The sequence below is a fragment of the Hypanus sabinus genome, chromosome 23, assembly GCF_030144855.1.
Source record: "Hypanus sabinus isolate sHypSab1 chromosome 23, sHypSab1.hap1, whole genome shotgun sequence".
Lineage (NCBI taxonomy): Eukaryota > Metazoa > Chordata > Chondrichthyes > Myliobatiformes > Dasyatidae > Hypanus > Hypanus sabinus.
In genome coordinates, this window is record NC_082728.1 from 63,643,146 (window position 1) to 63,667,894 (window position 24,749).

At 45.2% G+C, this 24,749-nt stretch overlaps 1 protein-coding gene across 1 annotated transcript in view; it reads left to right on the plus strand.

Annotated features, from left to right (window-relative positions):
* mrpl27 (mitochondrial ribosomal protein L27) overlaps nt 1–23,706 on the plus strand; it is a 29,948-nt gene extending 6,242 nt beyond the window's left edge. The window contains exons 2-4 of the mRNA XM_059949032.1: nt 10,827–10,952; nt 19,015–19,082; nt 23,016–23,706. Of these exons, the coding sequence (XP_059805015.1) occupies nt 10,827–10,952; nt 19,015–19,082; nt 23,016–23,222 (401 nt within the window). The 3' untranslated portion in view covers nt 23,223–23,706. The remainder of the gene's footprint in view (nt 1–10,826; nt 10,953–19,014; nt 19,083–23,015) is intronic.
* The last annotated feature ends 1,043 nt before the right edge of the window (nt 23,707–24,749 follow it).

Below are 24,749 nucleotides of genomic sequence, written 5' to 3' on the forward strand. Positions count from 1 at the left end.
GTCAGTGAGGTTGCAAAGATATTTGCCAAAAACACAGCAGTCTCATTCAAACAAGCTGGATGAACTCAGCAGGTCGGGCAGCATCCGTTGAAATGAGCAGTCAACGTTTCGGGCTGAGACCCTTCGTCAGGACTGAAGATGGAGGGAGCAGGGGCCCTATAAAGAAGGTGGGGGGGAGGATGGAAGGTGCCAGGTGAAAAACCAATCAGAGGAAAGATCAAAGGGTGGGAGAGGGGAAGCAGGGAGGGGAGGGATAGGCAGGAGAGGTGAAGAAGAATGTAAGGGGAAAGCACTACAGGTAGTAGAAGACAGAATCATGAGAGAGGTGATAGGCAGCTAGAAGAGGAGGCAGAGTGAAAGTGGGATGGGGGAAGGAGAGGGAGGGAATTACCGGAAGTTGGAGAATTCGGTGTTCATACCAAGGGGCTGGAGACTACCCAGACGGTATATGAGGTGTTGCTCCTCCAACCTGAGTTTGGCCTCATCATGGCAGTAGAGGAGGCCATGTATGGACATATCCGAATGGGAATGTGAAGCAGAGTTGAAATGGGTGGCAACCGGGAGATCCTGTCTGTAGTGGCGGACAGAGCGGAGGTTCTCGACAAAGCGATCCCCCAATCTGTGTTGGGTCTTACTGATGTAGAGGAGGCTGTACCAGGAGCACTGGAGTCAGAAGTGAAGTGTTGCCTCACCTGGAAGGACTGTTTGGGGCCCTGAATGGTGGTAAGAGAGGAGGTGTAGGGACAGGTGTAGCACTTACGCTTGCAGGGATAAGTACCAGGTGGGAGATCTGTGGATAGGGACGTGTGGACCAGGCAGTTGCGGAGTGAACAATCCCTGCGAAAAGCGGAGAGGGGTAGAGAGGGAAAGATGTGCTTAGTGGTGGGGTCCTATTGAAGGTGGCGGAAGTTGCGGAGGATAATATGCTGGATCCGGAGGCTGGTGGGGTAGCAGGTGAGGACAAGGGGAACACGGTCCTTGTTGTGGTGACGGGAGGATGGGGTGAGGGTCGAAGTGTAGGAAATGGAGGAGATGTGGGGGAGGGCATCATTAATGACGGCAGGAGGGAAACCACGATTCTTAAAGAAAGAGGACATTTGAGATGTCCTGGAATGCTCTTACTGCTGCTGGGTCCTACCGCTTGTCTTATTCCTCTACTACTCCCTATCCTCCCTGCGACTCCCAACCTTCCCTCCACCCCTCATCTCCCCTCCATTCCTCTGATCCCTCAGCCTCCTCTCCCTGAACATCCCAGCCCCCCTCTCCCTCCTGAGACCTCCCACTCTTTACCCTCCTCTGACCCCAGCCCCAACTCTTGCCATGTCTTCACCATCCCCTCTGACCTTCCCCTCTCTGAAGCAGAGCATTCTGTGCTTAGCAAGGGCCTCACTACTGTCCCTCTCCTCACGCCTCCTACACACCTCAGTGAGTTCCGTGCCCGGCATGACACTAAACTCTTCTGTCACGTCTCCGAGCGTACTACTTTAACAAGGATTCCCCTCCCCCTATTGATGACCCCTTCTCCCATCTTCAACACTTCTCCTCCTGGACACCCCCACCGGGCCTTCTACCTGCACTCGATCTTTTCACCTCCAACCGTCTCAACTTCACCACTCCTCTCTCCGGTTCCAACCTCACTCCCTCTGAACGCACTGCCCTCCATTCCCTCCGCACTAATCCTAACCTCACCATCAAACCCGCAGACAAAGGTGGTGCTGTAATAGTCTGGCGGACGGACCTCTACCTCACTGAGGCCAAATGGCAGCTCTCTGACACCTCCTCTTACTTACCCCTGCCACAGGACCCCACCAAAAAACATCAAACCATTGTCTCCTGTACCATCACTGCCCTTATCAACTCCGGAGACCTTCTATCCTCAGCCAAAATACTCATAATTCCCACACCTCACACTGCTTGGTTTTACCTCCTCCCCAAGATCCACAAGCCTGACTGTCCTGGTAGGCCCATAGTTTCGGCCTGCTCCTGCCCCACCGAACTTGTATCTGCCTACCTGGACTCCATTTTGTCACCCATAGTTCAGTTCCTCACTACCTACATCTGGGATACATCAAATGCCCTCCACCTCTTCAATCACTTCCAGTTCCCCAGTCTTGACTGCTTCATTTTCACCATGGATGTCCAATCCTTATACACTTCCATTCCCCATCCAGAAGGCCTCAAAGCCCTCTGCTACTTTCGTGACAATAGACCTCTCCAGTTCCCCAACACCACCACACTCCTCAGGTTGGCGGAACTGGTACTCACACTTAATAACTTCTCTTTCGGCTCTTCTCTCTTTCTTCAGACCAAGGGTGAGGCTTTGGACACTTGCATGGGCCCCAGCTATGCCTGCCTCTTCATTGGTTATGTGGAACAGTCTATGCCCCAAATCTATACTGGTAGTGCTCCCCAACTTTTCCTTCGCTACATTGACAACTACATTGGTGCTGCTTCCTGCACCCATGTTGAGCTCGTCAATTTCATCGACTTTCCCTCTAACTTTCACCCAGCCCTCAAATTCACTTGGTCCATCTCAGACACTTCTCTTCCCTTTCTTGATCTCCCGGTCTCCATCTCTGGAGATAGACTGTCCACGGACATCTTCTATAAACCCACTGACTCCCATAACTACCTTGATTATACTTCTTACTATCCTGCCAAATGCAAAAATTCTATTCCCTATTCCTAGTTCCTCCGTCTCTGCTGCGTCTGTTCCCAGGATGAGGTTTTCCATTCCAGGACATCTCAAATGTCCTCTTTAAGAATCGTGGTTTCCCTTCTGCCGTCATCAATGATGCCCTCCCCTGCATCTCCTCCATTTCCCGCACTTCAGCCCTCACCCCGTCCTCCCGTCACCACAACAGAGACCGTGTTCCCCTTGTCCTCACCTACCGCTCCTCTAGCCTCCGGATCCAGCACATTATCCTCCGCAACTTCCGCCACCTTCAACAGGACCCCACCACCCAGCACATCTTTCCCTCTCTACCCCTCTCTGCTTTTCACAGGGATTGTTCCCTCCGCGACTGCCTGGTCCACACGTCCCTATCCACAGATCTCCCACCTGGTACTTATCCCTGCAAGTGCAAGTGCTACACCTGTCCCTACACCTCCTCTCTTACCACCATTCAGGGCCCCAAACAGTCCTTCCAGGTGAGGCAACACTTCACTTGTGAGTCTGTTGGGATCATCTATTGCATCCAGTGCTCCCAGTGCGGCCTCCTCTACATCGGCAAGACCCGACGCAGATGGGGGGACCACTTCGTCAAGCAACTCCGCTTTGTCTGCCACAACAGACAGGATCTCCCAGTTGCCTCCCACTTCAACTCTGCTTCACATTCCCATTTGGATATGTTCTATACATGGACTCCTCTACTGCCATGATGAGGCCAAACTCAGGTTGGAGGAGCAACACCTCATATACCGTCTGGGTAGTCTCTAGCCCCTTGGTATGAACGTCGAATTCTCCAACTTCCGGTAATTCCCTTCCTCTCCCTTCCCCCATCCCAATTTCACTCTGTCTCCTCTTCTAGCTGCCTATCACTTCTCTCATGATTCTGTCTTCTACTACCTGTAGTGCTTTCCCCTTAGATTCCTTCTTCACCTCTCCTGCCTATCCCTCCCCTCCCTGCTTCCCCTCTCCCACCCTTTGATCTTTCCTCTGATTGGTTTTTCAGCTGGCACCTTTCACCCTCCCCCTTCTTTCTTTATAGGGCCCCTGTCCCCTCCTCCTTCAGTCCTGACGAAGGGTCTCGGCCCGAACGTTGACTGTTCGTTTGCACGGATGCTGCCCGACCTGCTGAGTTCATCCAGTTTGTACGTGTTGATTTGACCACAGCATCTGCAGTGTACTTTGTGTTTACAGCAGTCTGGTTCCTTGCTTCCCAGAGTAATCTGGGGTACATCCCATCTAACTGTCCTAATATTCACATCCTCTGGTGAATACTGAAACAGTTTCATTAAGGACCTCCCCTACTTCCTTTGGCTCTTGGCATGATTTCTCCACTAACTGTTCAGACCTACCTTCAGTCTGCTCCTATCCCTCGCAGGGAGTTGTCACCATATCCAAACTGATCTGGATCTCATTGCATAGTACCTAATCTAATATGGCCTGTCTGCAGTTGAATTAGGAATCCTTGGACACACCTAACAAATTTCACCCTATCCATACCTTTTGCACTAAGGAATATTGGGGAAGTTGAAGTTCCCCCATGACAACTACCCTGTTATTTTTGTACCTTTCCAAAATCTGCCTCCTGATGTTTTCCTCAGTATCTCTGTTGCTATTGGGGTGCTATAAAATACTCCCAGCAGAGTGATTGTTCTCGTCCTGTTTGTGAATGCCATTCACATTGACACAGTAGACAATCTGTACACAGTGTCCTCTCTGATATTGTTCCTAGTGCAATCCCCACCTCTTTACCTCCTTCCTTGTTCATTTTGAAATATCCATATCCTGAAACATAGCTATCACACAGGCAGGAATGGCAAAGTTTCCATAATGGTCACAATATCATAGGTCCATGCATTGTCCCATTGTCGTAAGTGCATCACCCTTGTGTCAGGAGCAAAGAACTTGCATTAAAATAGACACACTTCAAACTATCCTACTGTACAATTTTGCCTTAACACGGCCTAGCCTTCCTCATAGACTCTACACACAGCACCTACGTGTAAACAGTTAAATACATCAATATGAGTGTCTGGAACAATGAAATAACATTTTACAAGCAGTTACATCTTAAATGGAGGTGTTGGGAGACAGGCACCTCCTTGATGGAGGATGTCTTGCATTCTCAGTGTGGAAGTGTGTCTCTGAAAGCCCTTCCTAATGAGCTGTCTTGTGACGGTCGGTCAGTGATAATTCTTCTTATGGCTTGTGTTGTTTCCATCTTTATTTATTTATTTAGAGATACAACGTGGTAACAGATCCAATGAGCCTGTGCTGCCCAATTACACTCGTGTGATCAATTAACTTACTATCCTGTAGGTCTTTGTAATGTGAGAGGGAACCCATGCGGTCACAGGGAGAACATGCAGACTCTTTACAGATAGCTCAGAATTGAACTTGTAACCAGAACTGATTCGCTGTAATAACGTTGGACTAACTACCATGCTTCTGTGCCATCCGGAGTTCTAACAAATCTCCTTTTGTAAGAGCAAACACGAGGAAATCTGCAGATGCTGGAAATTCAAACAACAACACACACAAAATGCTGGTAGAACACAGCAGGCCAGGCAGCATCTATAGGGAGAAGCACTGTCGACGTTTCGGGCCCAGACCCTTCGTCAGGACTAACCGAAAGGAAAGATAGTAAGAGATTTGAAAGTAGTGGGGGGAGGGGGAAATGCAAAATGATAGGAGAAGACCGGAGGGGGCGGGATGAAGCTAAGAGCTGGAAAGGTGATTGGCGAAAGTGATACAGAGCTAGAGAAGGGAAAGGATCATGGGATGGGAGGCCTCAGGAGAAAGAAAGGAGGGGGGGGTGGGGAGCACCAGAGGGAGATGGAGAACAGGCAAACAACTAAATATGTCAGGGATGGGGTAAGAAGGGGAGGAGGGGCATTAACGGAAGTTAGTGAAGTCAATGTTCATGCCATCAGGTTGGAGGCTACCCAGCCGGTATATAAGGTGTTGTTCCTCCAGCCTGAGTTTGGATTCATTTTGACAGTAGAGGAGGCCATGGATAGACATATCAGAATGGGAATAGGACGTGGAATTAAAATGTGTGGCCACTGGGAGATCCTGCTTTCTCTGGCGGACCGAGCGTAGATGTCCCACGAAACGGTCTCCCAGTCTGCGTCGGGACTCACCAATATATAAAAGGCCACACCGGGAGCACCGAACGCAGTATACCACACCAGACGACTCACAGGTGAAGTGTCGCCTCACCTGGAAGGACTGTCTGGGGCCCTGAATTGTGGTGAAGGAGGAAGTGTAAGGGCAGGTGTAGCACTTGTTCCGTTTACAAGGATAAGTGCCAGGAGGGAGATCGGTGGGAAGGGATGGGGGGGGGGAAGAGTGGACAAGGGAGTCGCGTAGGGAGCGATCCTTGTGGAAAGCAGAAGGGGGGGAGGGAAAGATGTGCTTGGTAGTGGGATCCCGTTGGAGGTGGCGGAAGATATGGAGAATTATACGTTGGACCTGGAGGCTGGTGGGGTGGTAGGTAAGGACAAGGGGAACCCTATCCCGAGTGGGGTGGCGGGTGGATGGGATGAGGGCAGATGTACGGGAAATGGGAGAGATGCGTTTGAGAGTAGAGTTGATGGTGGACGAAGGGAAGCCCCTTTGTTTAAAAAAGGAAGACATCTCCTTCGTCCCATGATCCTTTCCCTTCTCCAGCTCTGTATCACTTTCGCCAATCATCTTTCCAGTTCTTAGCTTCATCCTACCCCCTCCGGTCTTTGCCTATCATTTTGCATTTCCCTCTCCCCCCACTACTTTCAAATCTCTTACTATCTTTCCTTTCGGATAGTCCTGACGAAGGGTCGCGGCCCGAAACGTCGTCAGCACTTCTCCCTATAGATGCTGCCTGGCCTGCTGTGTTCTACCACCATTTTGTGTGTTGTTCCTTTTGTAAGAACTAGCATAAGATACCAATAATTTTTATGACATCTTAGTCTGCTTCATCAGACCAAGACTCATTTGCTTATTTCTCAAATTTTTCAGATTTGGAAATCCATGGGATTTGTGCACATAACATACTGTTGCCATAATTTTCTTCATATACCAATCATTGTTGCATGGATTACATTATCTCAAGACCCGGAGGGGGTACAGTGTCATCTTGATATATCTTTCAAATCTCTCAAAAGACAGGTTAGCTATTGCTGTTCAGGTGCAAGATCTCGTACCTCATTATATGTGGCAGATAGTCCTTGAGTAGATCAATTTCATCTTTATCCTTTGGTTGTAACAGTGACCTGGTGTTAGTGAGGGGAAAAATGCTTCCCAAGTGTTGTCAGCCATGTTGTTAACAATGTTGCCGATGAGCTCTCGTAAGCCTGGGTTCTGAGCAGCACATTGAGAGGTTTAAGCATGTGTCCAAAAGGAATGAGGAGGCCTTTGGCTGCTTTCTCATTCGTCAAGGTGAACACGTGCCAGGGTATCACATCCCTAGGGATGCTGTTTCAACTGTTAGCTCCCTCCATTGTGCTCTGTTTGAAAATCTCTGTGAACAGTGTGCGTGTGCTCCTCTAGTTGGTTTAGAATCTTGTACAACTTCTAATTAATGTTTTAATTACTTTTGATTTATTCATTGTGCATGTTGATGTCTTCTTACAGGCTGTATCATGGTGGGGATGGTTGGATCCTTCAAGACCATGAGTTGAGGGAAAAAAGTATTGATTTATTTGCTTCATTTCACATAAATTCAACTCCTCATTTTTGGATAAATTGTGAAATTTGCAAGGGCAAACTTTTCGGTTACCTAACTAGCTGTAATACAAGTTGGGGGCGTGGGAAAGGAATCACCCTACATATGAAGAAGCACGTATTTCTCTATTCATGTGTATTTTGTTAAACATTCTGAGCTACATTTCACTGTCACTTCTCTTCAGATTTCTGAATCCAAGTCAAGTTATAAATTGGAAAGCATGCTTAACGTATATGTATAAGAGAAATTTTGTTTTGGTTCATTATTGTCACATGTACCAAGATATAGTGAAAAGCTTGTCCTGCATTCTTTTCATATAGATCAAATCATTACACAGTGTACTGAGCCAGAATAAGGTAAAACAATAACAATGCAGAATACCAAAGAGTAGTGGTGGTAACAAGTGAAGTGCAAACTCCTAATTCAAAGTACATTTATTATGGGTGGAGCCCAGGTCCTAATGCAAGGTACTATCCACTGTTAGGACAATTTAAAGCCAGCCCAGGTAGACTGTAGGGGGCTCCTCCCTGGGGCTCCTCTTTGTGAGACTGCCCCCAGCTTCTATGCTTAGTGTCTGAAAACTTTGCGGCCATTTGCCCCGCTAATATGATGAGCTGGTACTGGGCTGCTCCCGGGGTTTGGATCTACAGTAAAGACTCAGCTTGGTTTGGCTGCTCCCAGGATTTGGATCTACAGTAAAGACTCAGCTTGGTTTGGCTGCTCCCCCGGTTTGGATCTACAGTAAAGACTCAGCTTGGTTTGGCTGCTCCCGGGGTTTGGATCTACAGTAAAGACTCAGCTTGGTTTGGCTGCTCCCCCGGTTTGGATCTACAGTAAAGACTCAGCTTGGTTTGGCTGCTCCCCCGGTTTGGATCTACAGTAAAGACTCAGCTTGGTTTGGCTGCTCCCAGGATTTGGATCTACAGTAAAGACTCAGCTTGGTTTGGCTGCTCCCAGGATTTGGATCTACAGTAAAGACTCAGCTTGGTTTGGCTGCTCCCCCGGTTTGGATCTACAGTAAAGACTCAGCTTGGTTTGGCTGTTTGGATGTTATTGTTGCTCACTTCTATTGTATTCCCGATTTGTTCTCTCTCTCTCTCTCTGCGCGTTGGGTGTTGGAATTTTTTAACTGGGTTCTTTCAAGTTTCTGGCTTTGCTGACACCTGTTAGTGGACAAATTTCAAGGTTGTATAATTTATACGTTCTTTGATAATAAATGTACTTTGATCCATAGTATGTAGTATACCACCCTGAGATTCATCTTCCCACATACAGCCATGAAACAAAAAAAGAAAATCATGGAACCCACACAGAGAAAAACATCAAACCCCCAGTGTGCAAAAAAATAAAGAACAGATTATGCAAATAGCAAAAAAAAAGAAACAAAGTGGAAAAACATACCAAACCAGCCTAGGCATATTTGGTTCAGTCTAACTTTAAAACATGGAGGCTGTCCATGCCAATCAAAATCGCACAAAATGTCAACAGTGAGCAGAAACACATTGTAACATGAGCTACCAAGTCTAATCCACAAACCGTGTCAATTAAACCTTGCCCAACACCCAAGGCTCCAGCTTCATCCTCTGGAAGCATCGAGGGAGAAAGAGAAACCATTAAAATGCAGGAACTTTCTTCCAGAAACAGCGAGCAAGAAGTAGAGAGAACTGTCACACGTGAACACCTTACTTCAGCAGCTGCAAGTAAGGTGATAGTAGATGGAGTTGAACACCTGCTCACCTTCCACTCTTGCTTTGATGATTCGATCTTCCTTGACAGTTAGATTGGTGAGAAATGGAGTCGATCATGGGCTCGAGCCCTGTCTCCAGGCTGCACCCTTCACTTGAAACCTCAATGAACCCCCCCCCTCGGAGACGTGCAAAGCACCAAATTGCTCAATCAGCCTGAAAGCACACCACCAAAGTGTAGGTCACAGGCTCTAACAGTAGCAGAACCAAAAAGAAGTGGGGGGAGAAAAGCAGTTTTGTGAACTGTCTGAAGGATGTTGCGTTGGTTATGTTGTTTGCTGGCTCCATCTTCCCATAATCTACCATGTTATTGTGTTACTTTACTGAGGCAACAAGAGGTATAGACAGTGAGGGGAGAGGCTGATTTCTGTGGTATACTGAGCTGTGACCACATCTCTGCACTTACTTGTCGGCACAGGCAGAGCAGTTGCCATACAAGTCTTTAAGCATGCAGACAATACTTTGTATAGTGCATCAATAAAAATTGGTAAGAATTATTGAATTTCTTTAGCCTCTTGAAGTAGAGGTGTTGTCTTGGTTGGGGCATCAATGTAATTGCAGCTGACAGACTAATAATCTTCACACTTAAGAACTTGAAGCTCTTAGCCTTCTCAATCTCTGCACCGTTGATGTAGAGGGGAGCAGGTGCACCACCCCCTTTCTAAAATTAATGACCAGCTTTTTATTTAGTTGTCTTTGAGTTGTCTATGTCATGACGCAATGACATCACAGTCTGTCTCCTGTACTCTAACTGATTTTTATTTGAGATATGGTCCACAGCAGTGTTACGTATCCCGTAACTGGATAACTTACCAGCAAAGATAGAGAGGTCCGTTGAAGTCTGTTGGCACTATTTCAAACGGTTTTATTTATAAAGGGGCACAAAAGTAAGGTTAATACAAACATTCAGATAATGCACGTCGTCAATACTCAATCTAAAGCGCGGATATAGTAATGTTCATCATTAAGAAATAATCTCGACTGTTGTCTAGGGGATAATATATTGTCCATTGGAGATATAAAAGTCGCTCAGAAGTCTGCAGGCTTTAGCCTTTTGGGGAATCGCTGGGTTTCACGTGTTTTAGAGAGATTGGTGAGAAAAGGAAAAAACTTGCCCGGGTCTTTATGAAGCAACTCCGTTGAATCAGGGGAGCGTTGTTTCCCCATTGTTAGTTTGAAGCCCTTTTCGGTGTTATCAGCCACCCGGTCCCCAGGCAAAGGAGTTAGGAGCGCACGTGGCTTTGAATGGCTTCCAGCTATTACGGGAGCACTGAGCGAGGGAGTCCTTCTGGTGCGTCACTGGGGTACCGCCTCCTGCAGTCCCCTTTTATCTTGACTTGCAGAGTTGTAGATGTGCATCAAAGTAGGGTGATGCAATCCCCACCCCCACATTGCCCGAGGGTGTCCATATCCATGGTAGCTGTCACGTAGCAGGGACAGGCAATTCACACAGGTGTCTCTAAGAACAATGGTCAAAACTGTTGCATTGTCTCTCATTTCCTGGGTCCGAGACCCGAATTAATAGCGATCTTGTGATTCTCCGGAAGGAGGGGGCTGCTCCCGCCCCTTCGCCCCTCAGAGCTGTGGTACATTCATAACAACAGTATCATCTGCAGATCTGTGAATGGAGTTAGTTTGCACAATTATTTCAAATGTTGCAATCATTTTCTTTTTGTAAGATGGTTTCTACTTCTCATATTTCCTTCAGGATTTTTGACTTTTCCACTGACCACAGTTACTGCCTTGAGATATGCATCCAAAAAGGCAGGAGGCAGTTCAAAAAATCTGGGGGGCAACAGCCCAGGTCGACGTTATGGATGGAAGAAGGCAGATGGTATGTATTGGGCTTGAGTAGCATCCGATATGAAAACTATATGCTTTAAGGGCAAGGGAGGAGGAAGTACTGCACACTTCAGAGCACTAATCATTGTGAACATTAGTAACAGGTACATAATGAAGTACAGCAACTTCCACTGGGGAATAGCAAATACTGTAAGCATGATTATTGTGGGATCACTACTCTGTGTTTATGCCATTGTTGGTGTTGCTTTCAAAGGATTCCTTAATTCAGTTGTAGAGTAATATGAAGTAGAGTAAACAGGCCTTGAGCCCAATTAATCCATGCCAACCAAGAGGCTTATCTAAGGTGGTGCAGTTTGCCCATATTTGACCAATATCCGTCTAAGTGTTTCCTATCCATGTACCTGTGAAAATGTCTTTTAAATGCTGTTACTGCACATATCTCAACTATTTTCTCTGCCAGTTTGTTCCATATATGCCATACATGAAGTTGCCCCTTGAGTCACTTTTTAAATTTTCTTGTCTTACCTTTAAACTATGCCCTCTAGTTTTAGAGGGGGATAAAGAAGCTATGCATTTACCTTGTTGATGCCTGTCTTTCATATACTTCTGTATGGTTACCTTTCTCTCCTACGCTCCTTGGACTTTATTATCCTAGCCCGCCTAACTCTCTGTATAACTTGGGTTCTTGAGCCCTGGCAACACTCTCATAAATCTTGTTTGTACTCTTTCTAGCTTAATGAGATCTTTCCTGTAACATGGTGAACAAAACTGTATACAGTCCTCCAGATACAACCTCACCACATGTTTTATAACTGTGGTGAACAAACTTCTGAGCAGGTCTATTGTGATTAGGGTTGTGCATGTGTCTCAAGGATATTTCTTTCAACTATGGCCTATCACTTAATCTTATTCATGTCTTACTCTCTGTTCTTCTTGATTCTAGCCTTGAATACATTATCCCTATGTCAATTTATAACTGTTGTTTCAGGTATCTAGGAAAGGCGCAGCGCTTCCAACCTAAGTTTCCCCTTTTCTCTGTTGTTCCTTTGTTTAGTTTGTTTTGAGAGAAGTAGCAAAGAGAGCTAAGAAATAGAAAATTAATATTGCTGTGGGGTTTGTTCCACTCTGGTTCCCATCCTACTGAAACTCTCGTTTAAACAACCCCCCACCCTCCATGCAGCACTAATAAACATTCCCACTAGAGTATTAGTCCCCTTCCAGATCAGGTGCAAACCATCTCTTCTATACATCCCACTTACCCAGGAAGAGAACATAATGATCCAAAAAGCTTTCCCCTTCCTCCTACACTAACTTAGCCAGTGTTTAACTGTAATTTTCCTCTTTCTGGCCTCACTAGCACACACATGGCATGGGTAGCAATCCTGAGATCACAACCCTGGAGGTCAGGCTCTTTAGCTTAGCACCCAGCTTCCTGAACTCCCTCTGCAGAACCATGTAACTCTTCCTACCCTACAGGGATCACATCCTCTGCCTATTCACTCTCCCACTTAAGAATGCCAAGGACAGTAGACCTTGTCTATTTGGACTTCATAGTGGACTATGTGGCCTTAACATGATAAATTGTACTAGCTCAGGAAGACACTTTATTTGGCACAAATGAGCTTGGGTGAAGGGCCTGATTTTGGTGCCATCTGGAAGAGGGAATGAATGTTTGTCATTGCCAACCAATCTGGAGATGTCAGTATGAGAGGAGGGAAGGGAGTCGAGGCAGGCATGATATCCTCGCTCTCTCGTGAAGAAGTGCTGTGTTACAGATGGAGGAGACCAAGCAGCTGGAAAGTCACAAGTATTTGATAGTGGAATCTCACTGAAAGTTTTGAAAATTATGGAAAGAATAAACCTTTGAATATGCTGGGGTGTTGGGAGAGGACAGTAAGAATCCTATTTTTACTTCAGCAGGGAGGAAAGGGGATGAGAACAGAAGACCATATGATGTGTTGTAGAAACTATTCAACAATTGAACAAAGGGATCTGGAAATACAGGTTCATAATTTGTTGAAAGTGGCATCACAGGTAGATAAGGACCCAAATAAAGCTTTTGACCCATTGGCCTTCAAAATCAAAGCATTGAGCTGAGGAAATGAGATGTTATGTTGAAGTTGTACAAGGCATTGCCGAGGCCTTACTTGGAATAGTGTGTTTAAAAACGCAAACATGAGGAAATCTGCAAATGCTGGAAATTTGTGCAACACGCACAAAATACTGGTGGAACGCAGCAGGCCAGGCAGCATCTATAAGAAGAAGTACAGTTGACGTTTCAGGCCGAGACCCTTCGTCAGGACTAAGAGGTTTGAGGGGGAGGGAGAGATCCAAAATGATAGGAGAAGACAGGAGGGGGAGGGGTGAAGCCAAGAGCTGGAAAGTTGATTGGTAAAAGGGATGCAGAGCTGGAGAAGGGAACGGATCATGGGACGGGAGGCCTAGGGAGAAAGAAAGGGGGAGGGGATTACCAGAGGGAGATGGAGAGCAGGCATTGAGTGATTGTGAGAGGGACAGAGAGGGGAAAAAAGGGAGGAAATAATAAATAAGCGATGTGGTAAGAAAGGGAGGAGGGGCATTAATGGAAGTTAGTGAAATCAATGTTTGAACTTCCGTTAATGCCCCTCCTCCCCTTCCTATTCCATTCCTTATTTATTTATTTATTTATTTATTCCCCTTCTCTCCCCCTCCCCCCCATTTTCCTCTTTTTTTTTACTCTCTCTGCCCCTCTCACAATCACTCCTTGCTTGTTCTCCATCTCTCCCGGTGCTTCCCTCCCCTTTCTTTCTCCCTAGGCCTCCCGTCCCATGATCCTTTCCCTTCTCCTGCTCTGTATCCCTTTTGCCAATCACCTTTCCAGCTCTTAGCTTCATCCCTCCCTGTTTTCTATCATTTCGCATTTTCCCCCTCCCCCTCCCACTTAGTCCTGACGAAGGGTCTTGGCCCAAAATGTTGACTGTACTTCTTCCTATAGATGCTACCTGGCCTGCTGCGTTCCACCAGCATTTTGTGTGTGTTGCTTGGAATACTGTGTGCAGTTTTGGTCACCTGTCTTCAGGAAAGATGCAAATAAGGTTGAAAGATTACAGTTAAAATTTACAAGAATGTTGTCAGATCCGGGGGACCTGAGTTATATGGAAAGATTGAATTTGTAAGGAGTTTATTCCTTGGAATATAGAGGATTGAAAGGAGATTTGATAGAGGTATATCAACACCAGGTGTACTTCGATTAGTTTGCACTTGTTTGTTTTAGTTATGTTGTAAAATTATGCGTGAATGGTTTTAATTTTTCTGAGTGTTGGTTATGTAATTTATGTACACTATTAAGGGCTATGTTAACATGGTGATTGGCATCACACTATTACAGTTTGGGCATCTGCGGTCAATCTTAGTGGTGTTTGTAAGGAGTTTCTACTTCCCATAATGGTGTGGGTTTCCTCTGAGTGCTTAGGAAAGATGTAAATAGTTTGAAAGAATACAGAGAATATTTACAAGGATGTTGCTGGGACTGGAGAACCACAGTTATAAGAGAAGATCGAATAGATTAGGACTTTATTCCTTGGACCAGAGAAGATAGAGAGGAGATTTGATAGAGATATACAAAATTATGCTGGATATAGGCTGGGTAAATGCTAGCAGGCTTTTTCCACTGAGGTTGGTTGGGACTACAACCAGAGGTCATGGGTTAATGTGAAAGGTGAAAAGTTTGAGGGGTATATGAGGGGAAACTTCCTCTCTGAGGGTCATGAGATTGTGGAATGAATTGCCAGTGTAAGAGGTGCATGCGAGTTCAATTTCAGCTTTGGATAGGTACATGAATGGTAGCAGTATGGAGGGCTGTGGTCCCAGGGCAGGCCAATGGGAGTAAGTGTTCAAATGATTTCTGCATTGATTAGATGGACCGAGGGGCCTGTTACTCTGCTGTATTTTTAAATGACTCTATGACTCTACTGTCCTCCCTTTGTCAGTTTTCTTGGACGCTTTTTCAAAAAAAAACTCAAGATTCACGAGACACAGTTTCATGAGCACTAAGCTATGCTGACTGTCTCTAATCGGAGCGCACACTTGCTGCAAATAAATCGTGTCCTTCAGAATTCCTTCCAGAAGCTTCAAAGTTCAAAGCAAAGTTACTATCAAACTACGTTACGTGTTACCATATACTACCTTGCAGACATTTATGGGGGGATTGCAAATAAAAAAAAATGGAAAAAATCTAAAGAGTCCTTGAAAGTAGGTCTGTAGATTGTAGAATCAGTTCAGATTAGTGGTGATTGAAAGTATTCACAGTGGGTCAGAAGCCTGATGGTTGTAGGATAATAACTTGCTGAATCTGGTGGTATGGGACCTAAGGTTTCTGTACCTCCTGCTTGATGGGAGTAGTGAGAAGAAGGCATGGCCTTGATGGTGGGATTACTCCATGTAAATATATTCAGTGGCAGGGAGGGCTTTACCTGTGCCCACCACTTTCCTGTGGCCTTTTCCATTCCTAGGCATTGGTGTTTCCATACCAGGCCTTAATGCATCCAGTTGGAATACTCACCATTATATATCTAAAGTAGTTTGTCAGTCTAGTCCTCTGATATGGTAACAGGTTTACCCACTCCAATCAATACTGATGGGGCTGTACTGTAAGTCCCCCAATAATTAGTAAGAAATAGATCAAACTATAGAGAGATTGCAAGAATAATAAGGTTGTGATATTAACTTCCTTAAGATTATCTGGGACTGCCATATTGCTAAAGATTTGGCATTAGAAAGCAACTTGCAGAAGTTGATTGGGAGAGGCTAAAGGAACACATGGTAAGAGAAGGTTTTCAGAAGTAAGTTAAGGAGGTGAGCAGGCACTGTCTGTAATTGCAGCAGACATGAAAAGGACACTGCAGAGGGTCAAACCCTGCCCTCCCCCCCCCCCCCCCACTCGCACTGCCAGGCCAGACAATATCCCAGGCTAATACCCGGGTAGTGTACACTCCAGCTCACCGACCTCTTCATGGACTGCTTCAACACTTCACTTACCCACGCTTCAAACCAGCTGCCATCAGCCCCATCCAAAGAACTTCTACATCTTCAGAAATAAGCACATCATAAGATAAGTGTATAAGATGATGAGATGCATTGATCGTGTGGATAGTCAGAGGCTTTTTCCCAGGGCTGAAATGGTTGCCACAAGAGGACACAGGTTTAAGGTGCTGGGGAGTAGGTACAGAGGAGATGTCAGGGGTAAGTTTTTTTACTCAGATTGGTGAGTGTGTGGAATGGGCTGCCGGCAATGGTGGTGGAGGTGGATACGATAGAGTCTTTTAAGAGACTTTTCGATAGGTACATGGAGCTTAGAAAAATAGAGGGTTGTGGGTAAGCCTAGTAATTTCTAAGGTAGGGACATGTTCAGCACAACTTTGTGGGCCGAAGGGCCTGTATTGTGCTGTAGGTTTTCTAAGTTTCTATATCAGCGATGATGGCAGAAATGCAGTGGTTGGAAATTCTGGGGTCCTGTGCTGCGTGGATGGTGTAAGGGCAGGTGCCCGGGGCTTGTCAGCGGTGTGTTGACTTGCTCATCATTACGTCATGATGACTGGGGCATAGTAGCAGAATCATCCAAATCTTGGTGGGCCAGTTTAAGATGATCTATCAATATACATTCAGGTGTACCCCTCTTATCTATGCTAAAAGTCTTCTCCCTGTTCCAAAATGCAGAACGAGCCTAAGGGGATGCTGGTGTGCAACATTGCAGACAAAAACAAACCAGGCAGAATGGAACCTAAGAGTGCTGAATGCTACAATGGGAGTCAAGAATAGGGGAAAGGGATTTGAATTTACTGAGGAGGGTGAAACACCATTGAGAGGCCAACAAGGTGGTCGTGGCATCAGGAATGAAACAACCTGGCACTCATAATGGCTGCCTGAATACCAACTCAGCCACGGACGCCTGCAGGCATCTTTTGGAGCTAATCCGAGCCCCAACAGGACTCATGGGAGACGATCATGCCAACACTCATCAGTCAGAGAAACCCTCAGGGCAGCCTTTAAGGAGCAGTGAAACCACTTGCATAGGCAATTAGGCTGCAGGTGGTACCCCATGGTGTGTTGAAGCCTAACGCCAAGGTTCTGGGCTATCGCAGTCTAGGGATCCAGTATGAATTGGGTCAAAGGAAATATCGGATAGGGTGCTAAACAGAGCAACCCAGATGCTAATGAACACCCGAGCCACGTCTGCGGCCATGATCGATGCTAGAGTGATGAACTCTGGCCACCTAGTGGTATGGTCCGCCATGTTAAGAAGGTGTTTAAAACTGTGAGGACAACCGACAGGGTCCACTTTGCAGTGGTAAAACCATTGCTCGGCAACCTCAAAAGGTGCCAATGGCACCTGACCATGATGGCTAATTTTTGGCTGCTGGCATTCCACACGTGCACATGCTGCAACCAGTTTCTGTGAGGCCTTCCAACCTGGATCCAAGAGACCACATATGGAGTCGAAAACACTCCATCTCCAATTTGAGCAATATGGGGTCAGAGTGATTGGTACAGGAACTTCTAGCATGGTTACAGCAGCGGCTGATTGGCAGGAGCCAAAGAGTGGCAATAAAGGGAGCCTTTTCTGATTGGCTGCCGTGACTAGTGGTGTTCCACAGGAGTCTGTACTGGAATCAATTCTATGTCAATGATTTGGTTGATGGAATTGGTGGCTCTTTTGCAAAGTTTGCAGACGAAATGGAGATAGGTGGAGGGGCAGGTAGTTTTGAGGAAGTAGGTTACAGAAGCACTTGGATTAGGACGAAGTTAGGTATGGTCATGCACTTTGGTAGGAGAAAGGAAAGGGTAGACTGTTTTCTAAATGGAGAGAAAATTCAAAAAAACTAAGGCACAAAGGCACACTTGGGAGTCCTTGTACAAGATTCACTGAAGGTTAATTTGCAGGTTGAGTCGGTGGCGAGGAAGGTAAATGCAAAGTTGGCATTCATTTCAAGAGGACTAGAAAAAGCAAGGATGTAATGTTGAGACTTTATAAAGCACTGGTGAGGCCTCACTTGGGGTATTGTGAGTAGTTTTAGGCCCTCTATCTTAGAAAGGATGTCCTGAAACAGGAGAGGAGGTGGTTCACACTCCCTAACGTTAGTACCAAAGCAAGTGTCATAAAAGCAAGGGCTGCCCTGGGCATCCTTGTGTTCAGGGCCTTGCTGGTGGGCTTATTGAGGTGGAAAAAGGAGGAGGAATGATGCGTCGCTGCCTGCTTGTGTGTAGACTTGTCAGCCATTTTAGCAAGCTCCCTATCGTTCTTCACAAGTGCATTAGTGAGGGCTGTATGATCTTGTTCAGGCACTTGCTGTATGAAGAGTTCTTTAAAAATAAAACAAGGTTGGTGACTTCACAGGAGCTACAGAATGTGGTCCGTAAGCTCCAACGGCCTTGTATCCCCCAGGCTGGGTAAGGAGAGCAACTGTTTGGCAAACTCAAACTCTGATAGCCTAAAAGTCTGTTAAAAGTGAGTTACCAGCAACTCTGTGTACCGTGCTCAGGTGGGTGTTCCAGTAGACCCACCTTTTGCAGCGGTGGAGTTGCTGTGCAATACTATCACATGGAAATATTTGGTGTTACCTGCGATTTCTCACAGCACAAATTGGACCTCTGCCTGCACAAATCAAGCAATGGCATTTTGCTCCCAAAACTCCAGCAGTCTCACAGCAACTGCATTGGCCATCATGTTCAATATCTCCAGAGTTGTCTCAGAGCATCGGGATCATCAATGTAGGTTTTCACAAATAAAATGGTGTGAGGTGTTTTATGTTTAAGAAAAGCCATAAAAATTCATTTATTGTACTCCAAACACAACACAAAACAGAAAAAACCTTGCATAATTACTTTAACTTTTCAGACTAGCATCTCAAAGTTAAAATCCAACTCAGTGTTGGTGGTTGTGAAGTATATACATTTCTACCAATTGCGTTACCCTGCAGTACGAGCTAGTGCCTCTTTTGAACATGATTCTAAGCTTCAGATGTGGTAATATGTCTACAGACAAAATTTAAAAACATTACTCTGCTCTGCATTTTCTTTTGATTTTGGGTAATGACTTTTTGCCTTTACTCCCACAGGGGATTTTGTTCATACAGGTAACATTCTGGCAACTCAGCGCCTGATTCGCTGGCACCCAGGAGCAAATGTAAGTTATTACAAAACGGAGTGTAGATCACTGACTCACTAGTCAGGGTACTCCGTTTCTCTCGGAGATTTTGGGTCTCATTTCCCGTGAATAAATGACTGAACTTGCTAACAAGTGGAATATTAGCTCATTAGCATAATTCCCCCCCCCCCCCTTTTTAAAATGCACCAGAAGGGGCCGACACAAGAGAACTGGGGTACTTACATAGAAAATCTACAGCACAATACAGGCCCATCGGCCCTCAATGTTGTGCTGAACATGTACTTTAGATATTACCTGGGGTTACCCATGGCCCTCTATTTTTGTAAGCTGCACATACCTACTTAAAAGACCCCATGTATCCGCCTCCACCACCATCGCTGGCAGCCCATTCCAAGCACTCACCGCTCTCTGCGATATTTTTTTTAAAAACTTACCCCTGACGGGAATCCCCTCTGTACCTACTTCTAAGCACCTTAAAACTGTGCCCTCTTGTGTTAGCCTTTTCAGTCCTGGGAAGAAGCCTCTATCCACATGATTATTGCCTTTCATCATTATACACCTCTATCAGTCACCTCTCATCCTCTGTTGCTCCAAGGAAAGGCCAAGCTCACTCAACCTATTCTCATAAGTCATGTTCCCAATCCAGGCAACATCCGTGCATATCTCCTCTGCACCCTTTCTATGGTTTCCACATCCTTCCTGCAGTGAGGTGACCAGAACTGAGCACAGTACTCCAAGTGGGGTCTGACCAGGGTCCTATATAGCTGCAACATTACCTTACTATATTCTGCCATCATATTTGACTTACCAGAATGAACCACCTTGCACTTATCTGGGTTGAACTCCATCTGCCATTTCTCAGCCCTGTTTTGCATCCTATCGGTGTCCTGCTGTAACCTCTGACAGCCCTCCACACTATCCACAACACCCCAACCTTTGTGTCATCAGCAAATTTACCCTTCCATTTCCTCATCCAGGTCATTTATAAAAATCATGAAGAGAAGCGGTCCCAGAACAGATCCCTGAGGCACACCACTGCTCACCAACCTCCATGCAGAATATGACCTGTCTACAGCCACTCTTCTGCAGGCAAGCCAATTCTGGATCCACGAAGCAAGGTCCCCTTAGATCCCATGCCTCCTTGCTTTCTCAATAAGCCTTGCATGGGGTTATCAGATGCCTTGCTGAAATCCATATACACTACATTTACTGCTCTAGTTTCATCAATGTGCTTAATCACATCCTCAAAAAAATTCAATCAGGCTCGTAAGGGACGACCTGTCTTTGACAAAGCCATGCTGACTATTCCTAATCATATTATGCCTCTCCAGATGTTCATAAATCCTGCCTCTCAAGATTTTCTTCATGAACTTACCAACCACTGAAGTAAGTCTGGCCTATAATTTCCTGGGCTATCTCTACTGCCTTTCTTGAATAAGAGAACAACATCTGCAACCTTCCAATCCTCCGGAACCTCTCCTGTTCCCATTGATGATGTAACGATCATTGCCAGAGGCTTAGCAATCTCTGCCTGGGGTACATCTTGTCCTGTCCCCGGTGACTTATCCAACTTGATGCTTTCCAGATGCTCCAGCACATCCTCTTTCTTAATGTCTATATGTTCAAGCTTTTCAGTGCACTATATGTCATCCTTACAATTGCCAAGGTCCTTTTCCATTGTGAGTACTGAAGCAAAGTACTCATTAAGTACCTCAGCTACCTTCTTGGGTTTCATACACACTTTTCCACTTTTACACTTGATTGGTCCTATTCTCTCATGTTTTATTCTCTTGCTCTTCACATACTTGTAGAATGCCTTGGGGTTTTCCTTAATCCTGCTCATCAAGGCCTTCCCATGGCCCCTTCTGGAGCTCCTATTTTCATTCTTAAGCTCCTTCCTGTTAGCCTCATAATTTTCTAGATCCCTGTCATTACCTAGGTTTTGTTTTTGAACCCTTCATAAACTTTTCTTCTTGACTAGATTTTCAACTGTCTTTGTACACCATAGTTCCTGTACCCTACCATCCTTTCCCTGTCTCATTTGAATGTATCTATGCGGAACACCACCCAATTATGTCCTGAACATTTGCCACATTTCTGCCATACATTTCCCTGAGAACATCTGCTCCCAATTTATGCTTCCAAGTTCTGCCTGATAGCTTCATATATCCCCTAACTCCAATTAAACACTTTCCTAACTTGTCTGCCCCTATCCCTCTCTGAAGCAATGATAAAGGAGATAGAATTGTGATCACTATCTCTAAAATGCTCACCCACTGAGAGACCTGACACCTGACCAGGTTTATTTCCCAATACCAGATAAAGTACAGCCTCTTCTCTTGTAGGGTTATCTACATATTGTGTCAGGAAACCTTCCTGAACACACCTAACAAACTCCACCCCATCTAAACCCCTTGCTCCAGGGAGATGCCAATCAATATTGGGGAAATTAAAATCTCCCATCATGACAACCCTGTTATTATTGTACTGTTCCAGAATCTATCTTTCTATCTGATCCTCAATCTCACTGTTACTATTGAGTGGTCTATAATAAAAAAAACACCCAGTAGTAATTGACCCCTTCCTGTTACTAACTTCCACCCACAGAGACTCTGTAGACAGTCTCTCCATGACTTACTCCTTTTCTGCAGCTGTGACGCGATCTCTGATCAACAGTGCCATGCCCCACCTCTTGCCTCCCTCCCCGTCCTTTCTGAAGCATCTAAAGCTTGGCAGAAAAGTAGCCATTTCTGCCCCTGAGCCGTCCAAGTCTCTGTAATGGCCACAACATCACAGCTCTTAAGTACTGATCATGCTCTAAGCTCATCTGCTTTGTTCATGATACTAATTGGGGTATCTCTTTGTACTGTGCTCTGACCTGATGTGTTTGATAGAGTGGGGAATTGGAGAAGTTGCTGGAGTCAACAAGTGTCAGTTGTTCCCACGATAAATACAGGAAACCAACAATTAGCCCCCTCTTATTCTGTTTATGTAGGTTCTACCCTCTTCCCCCCGCCCCCCCCCCCCCCCCCCCATTTTTATACTGGCTATCTCCCTTCTATTTTAGTGTACGGATGAAGGGTCTTGACCTGAAATGTCGACTGTCCCTTTCCTTCTATGGATGCCACCTGACCTGCTGAGTTCCTCCAGTGCTTTGGGCGTTGCTTCAGATCTCAGCATCTGGAGTCTTTCCTGTCTCTATAATCACAGGTTAACTGGATGACAACACAAACATGAAAATCATGATTTAGATCTCTCTTTTTCATGTGAGGACTTCTCAACAGCAATCACTAGTGCGTAGGGCCATAACTGGTGTTCCTTTAAGTTGGAAATGTTGAAGAATACTGAGATCCACAAGTGCCTATTGACCGTTGTCTCTTTTCAATTGTGAATCTGCCCTGAGGGTATCTAAATCTGTCAGCAAGGTTGGAGGTTGACAGTAGGTCCATTGTGTCTGGGGTGGCTCATTTGAAAAGGCTCTCTAGTTAGTCACATTTCCCAGTTCTTTCCCCATGTTTACTTTTTCATGGTAAGTGACCATTTCACCATGGATCACTGCTACTCTGACCACTCCAGCAAAATTAATGTAAAACTTTACTGTTGCATGTAATTTTATTACTGTAGGGATTCAGCATGGAACAGGCCTTTCTGGTTCAGCGAGCTACACCACCCAGCAACCTGCCTATTTAATCCTAGTCTAATCACAGGAAAATTTACAATGAGAATCTGCTAACCAGTGTGCGGTGTCTTTGGAATGGTGAGAACCAGAGGAAACCCATGTGCTCACAGAAAGAGCATACAAACTTCTTGCAAATGGCGTTGGAATTGAACGCCAAGCTCGCTCGACCTGTAATAGCGCTGCGCTAATCGCTATGCTCTGTGATGCCCTATATTAGATGGAAATACTGTTATACTTTACACATACACTGATTTCTGTTCCTTTTGTTACAGGTAGCAATGGGTCGAAACAAAACTCTTGTTGCTCTTGAAGATGGCACTGTGTGTTATACAAAAGAGGTCTACATCCCTCCTCCTCGCAGCTTAGAGGCTATAAAAGTAATCTCTCGCCTCCCTAAGGGGGCAGTCCTCTACAAGACGTTTATTAATGTAGTCCCTGTCAAGCAGGAAGGTTACTTTAAGCTTGTAGATTTGCTTTGATCCTGTGGAAAGGGTATATTACATAGCAGGCTGGCTGGAGAGGGCAAAGTTTGGTCATTGTCCTGTCTGGGAAGGGAACACTTTCTTCTGACAACTTTTCCTTCTGGCCCTCAATATACTGTTGAAACTAACAGCAGGCGAGAAGGCTACCAGATGGCTAACTATTGCATCAAAGGTGGTTTGTTGACAAGGGCTGTCCGGTTAGCCACTTTTTCAAGCTTTTTAACTCAGCCTTGTACATGTTTATTTAACTTTTGACATGTAACTATTTTATCATGGAGCAATACTACTTTAGTCCAGACTCTCAACCACACTTTTTGACAAGGGTCACTTGATCAAAAGGGAAAATGTAAACATAGAATAGCTTCTTGGCTGAAGTCAGCCAGCATCATCTGCTCTGTATACCTTATTGAAACTGATCCCATTTTGATTCCTCTCCATATGTGACTTTCATATCTTTAATAAATGTTTTCTTTAAATTCCAGTGCTGTATGGTTTTCTGAACTTGCTTGAGCTCTGTCCTCCAATCCAAAAAGCACTGGTTTTACAGTGCACTGATTCTAGGAGCTTTTTCTATCTTGCTCTATTCAAGTGTGAGCCAGACAGTGCAGTTCCATCTGGAGCCTACAAATGACTTGACAGAAGAACCAAGTGATATGAAAGGTAACATTTGCACATAAGTGGGGATCTGGAATACGTTGGCCTTAGAATCAGTGAATGAGGAGGCTGTTCAACCCATTATGTCTGTACCAGTTGATAAAAAGCCACCCAGTCAAATCCCATCTTCCTGGACTATGTTCCCAGGCCCGCAAAACATAGCAGGATGAATGTCAAGATATTTTTACTTTGGGTTGTTGGGGGGGAGGAAGTCTTTAACAAGTGATAATAGGTATAAAGAAATGAGGTGTGTAGAAATTCTTTGAATTCTCTGCTCAGATTGGTGGAGATCAAATCATTAGGTGGAGAAAAATAAATCATCGAAAGTTTGAGGAATTTTGGGTAACTGGCACAGAAAGAGGATTTGAGGCTAGTACAGACCAGCCAGGATTATATTGTCAAGACAGGTTAGGGAAAATGGGGGCCTACTCTGGCTCATATTTCCTTGAGTTCTTAGTTTGATAACAAATTATTAAGATATTCTGAAAATACTCCCTTGTCATTCTGTAACATTTTCTTGCTTCTGGACAATGTGGTTGTGAGATGTTGCATGCTGTACAATGATGTATGTTTCCTAGACCAGAATTAATTTAAATTATTAATATGATGGTTCATTGCTTTAAGGTGAGTCTTCATTCCACACTTAATAATTAAATAGCGATCACTCTTTCTCTGAATAACCAGAAGCTGAAGATTGCTGTGTCTTCAGTGTCGAAACATGGGATCACTCTGTGAGATATTTGGACACCCAGCTGGAAATAAGGGGTGATGGTGTAAGATTGTTTTTTAGATCGAAGCCATTGACTAATTGTGTTCTCCAGGGGTCATTGCTAGGCCCGTTGCTATTACTCGTCCATATCAATGATTTGA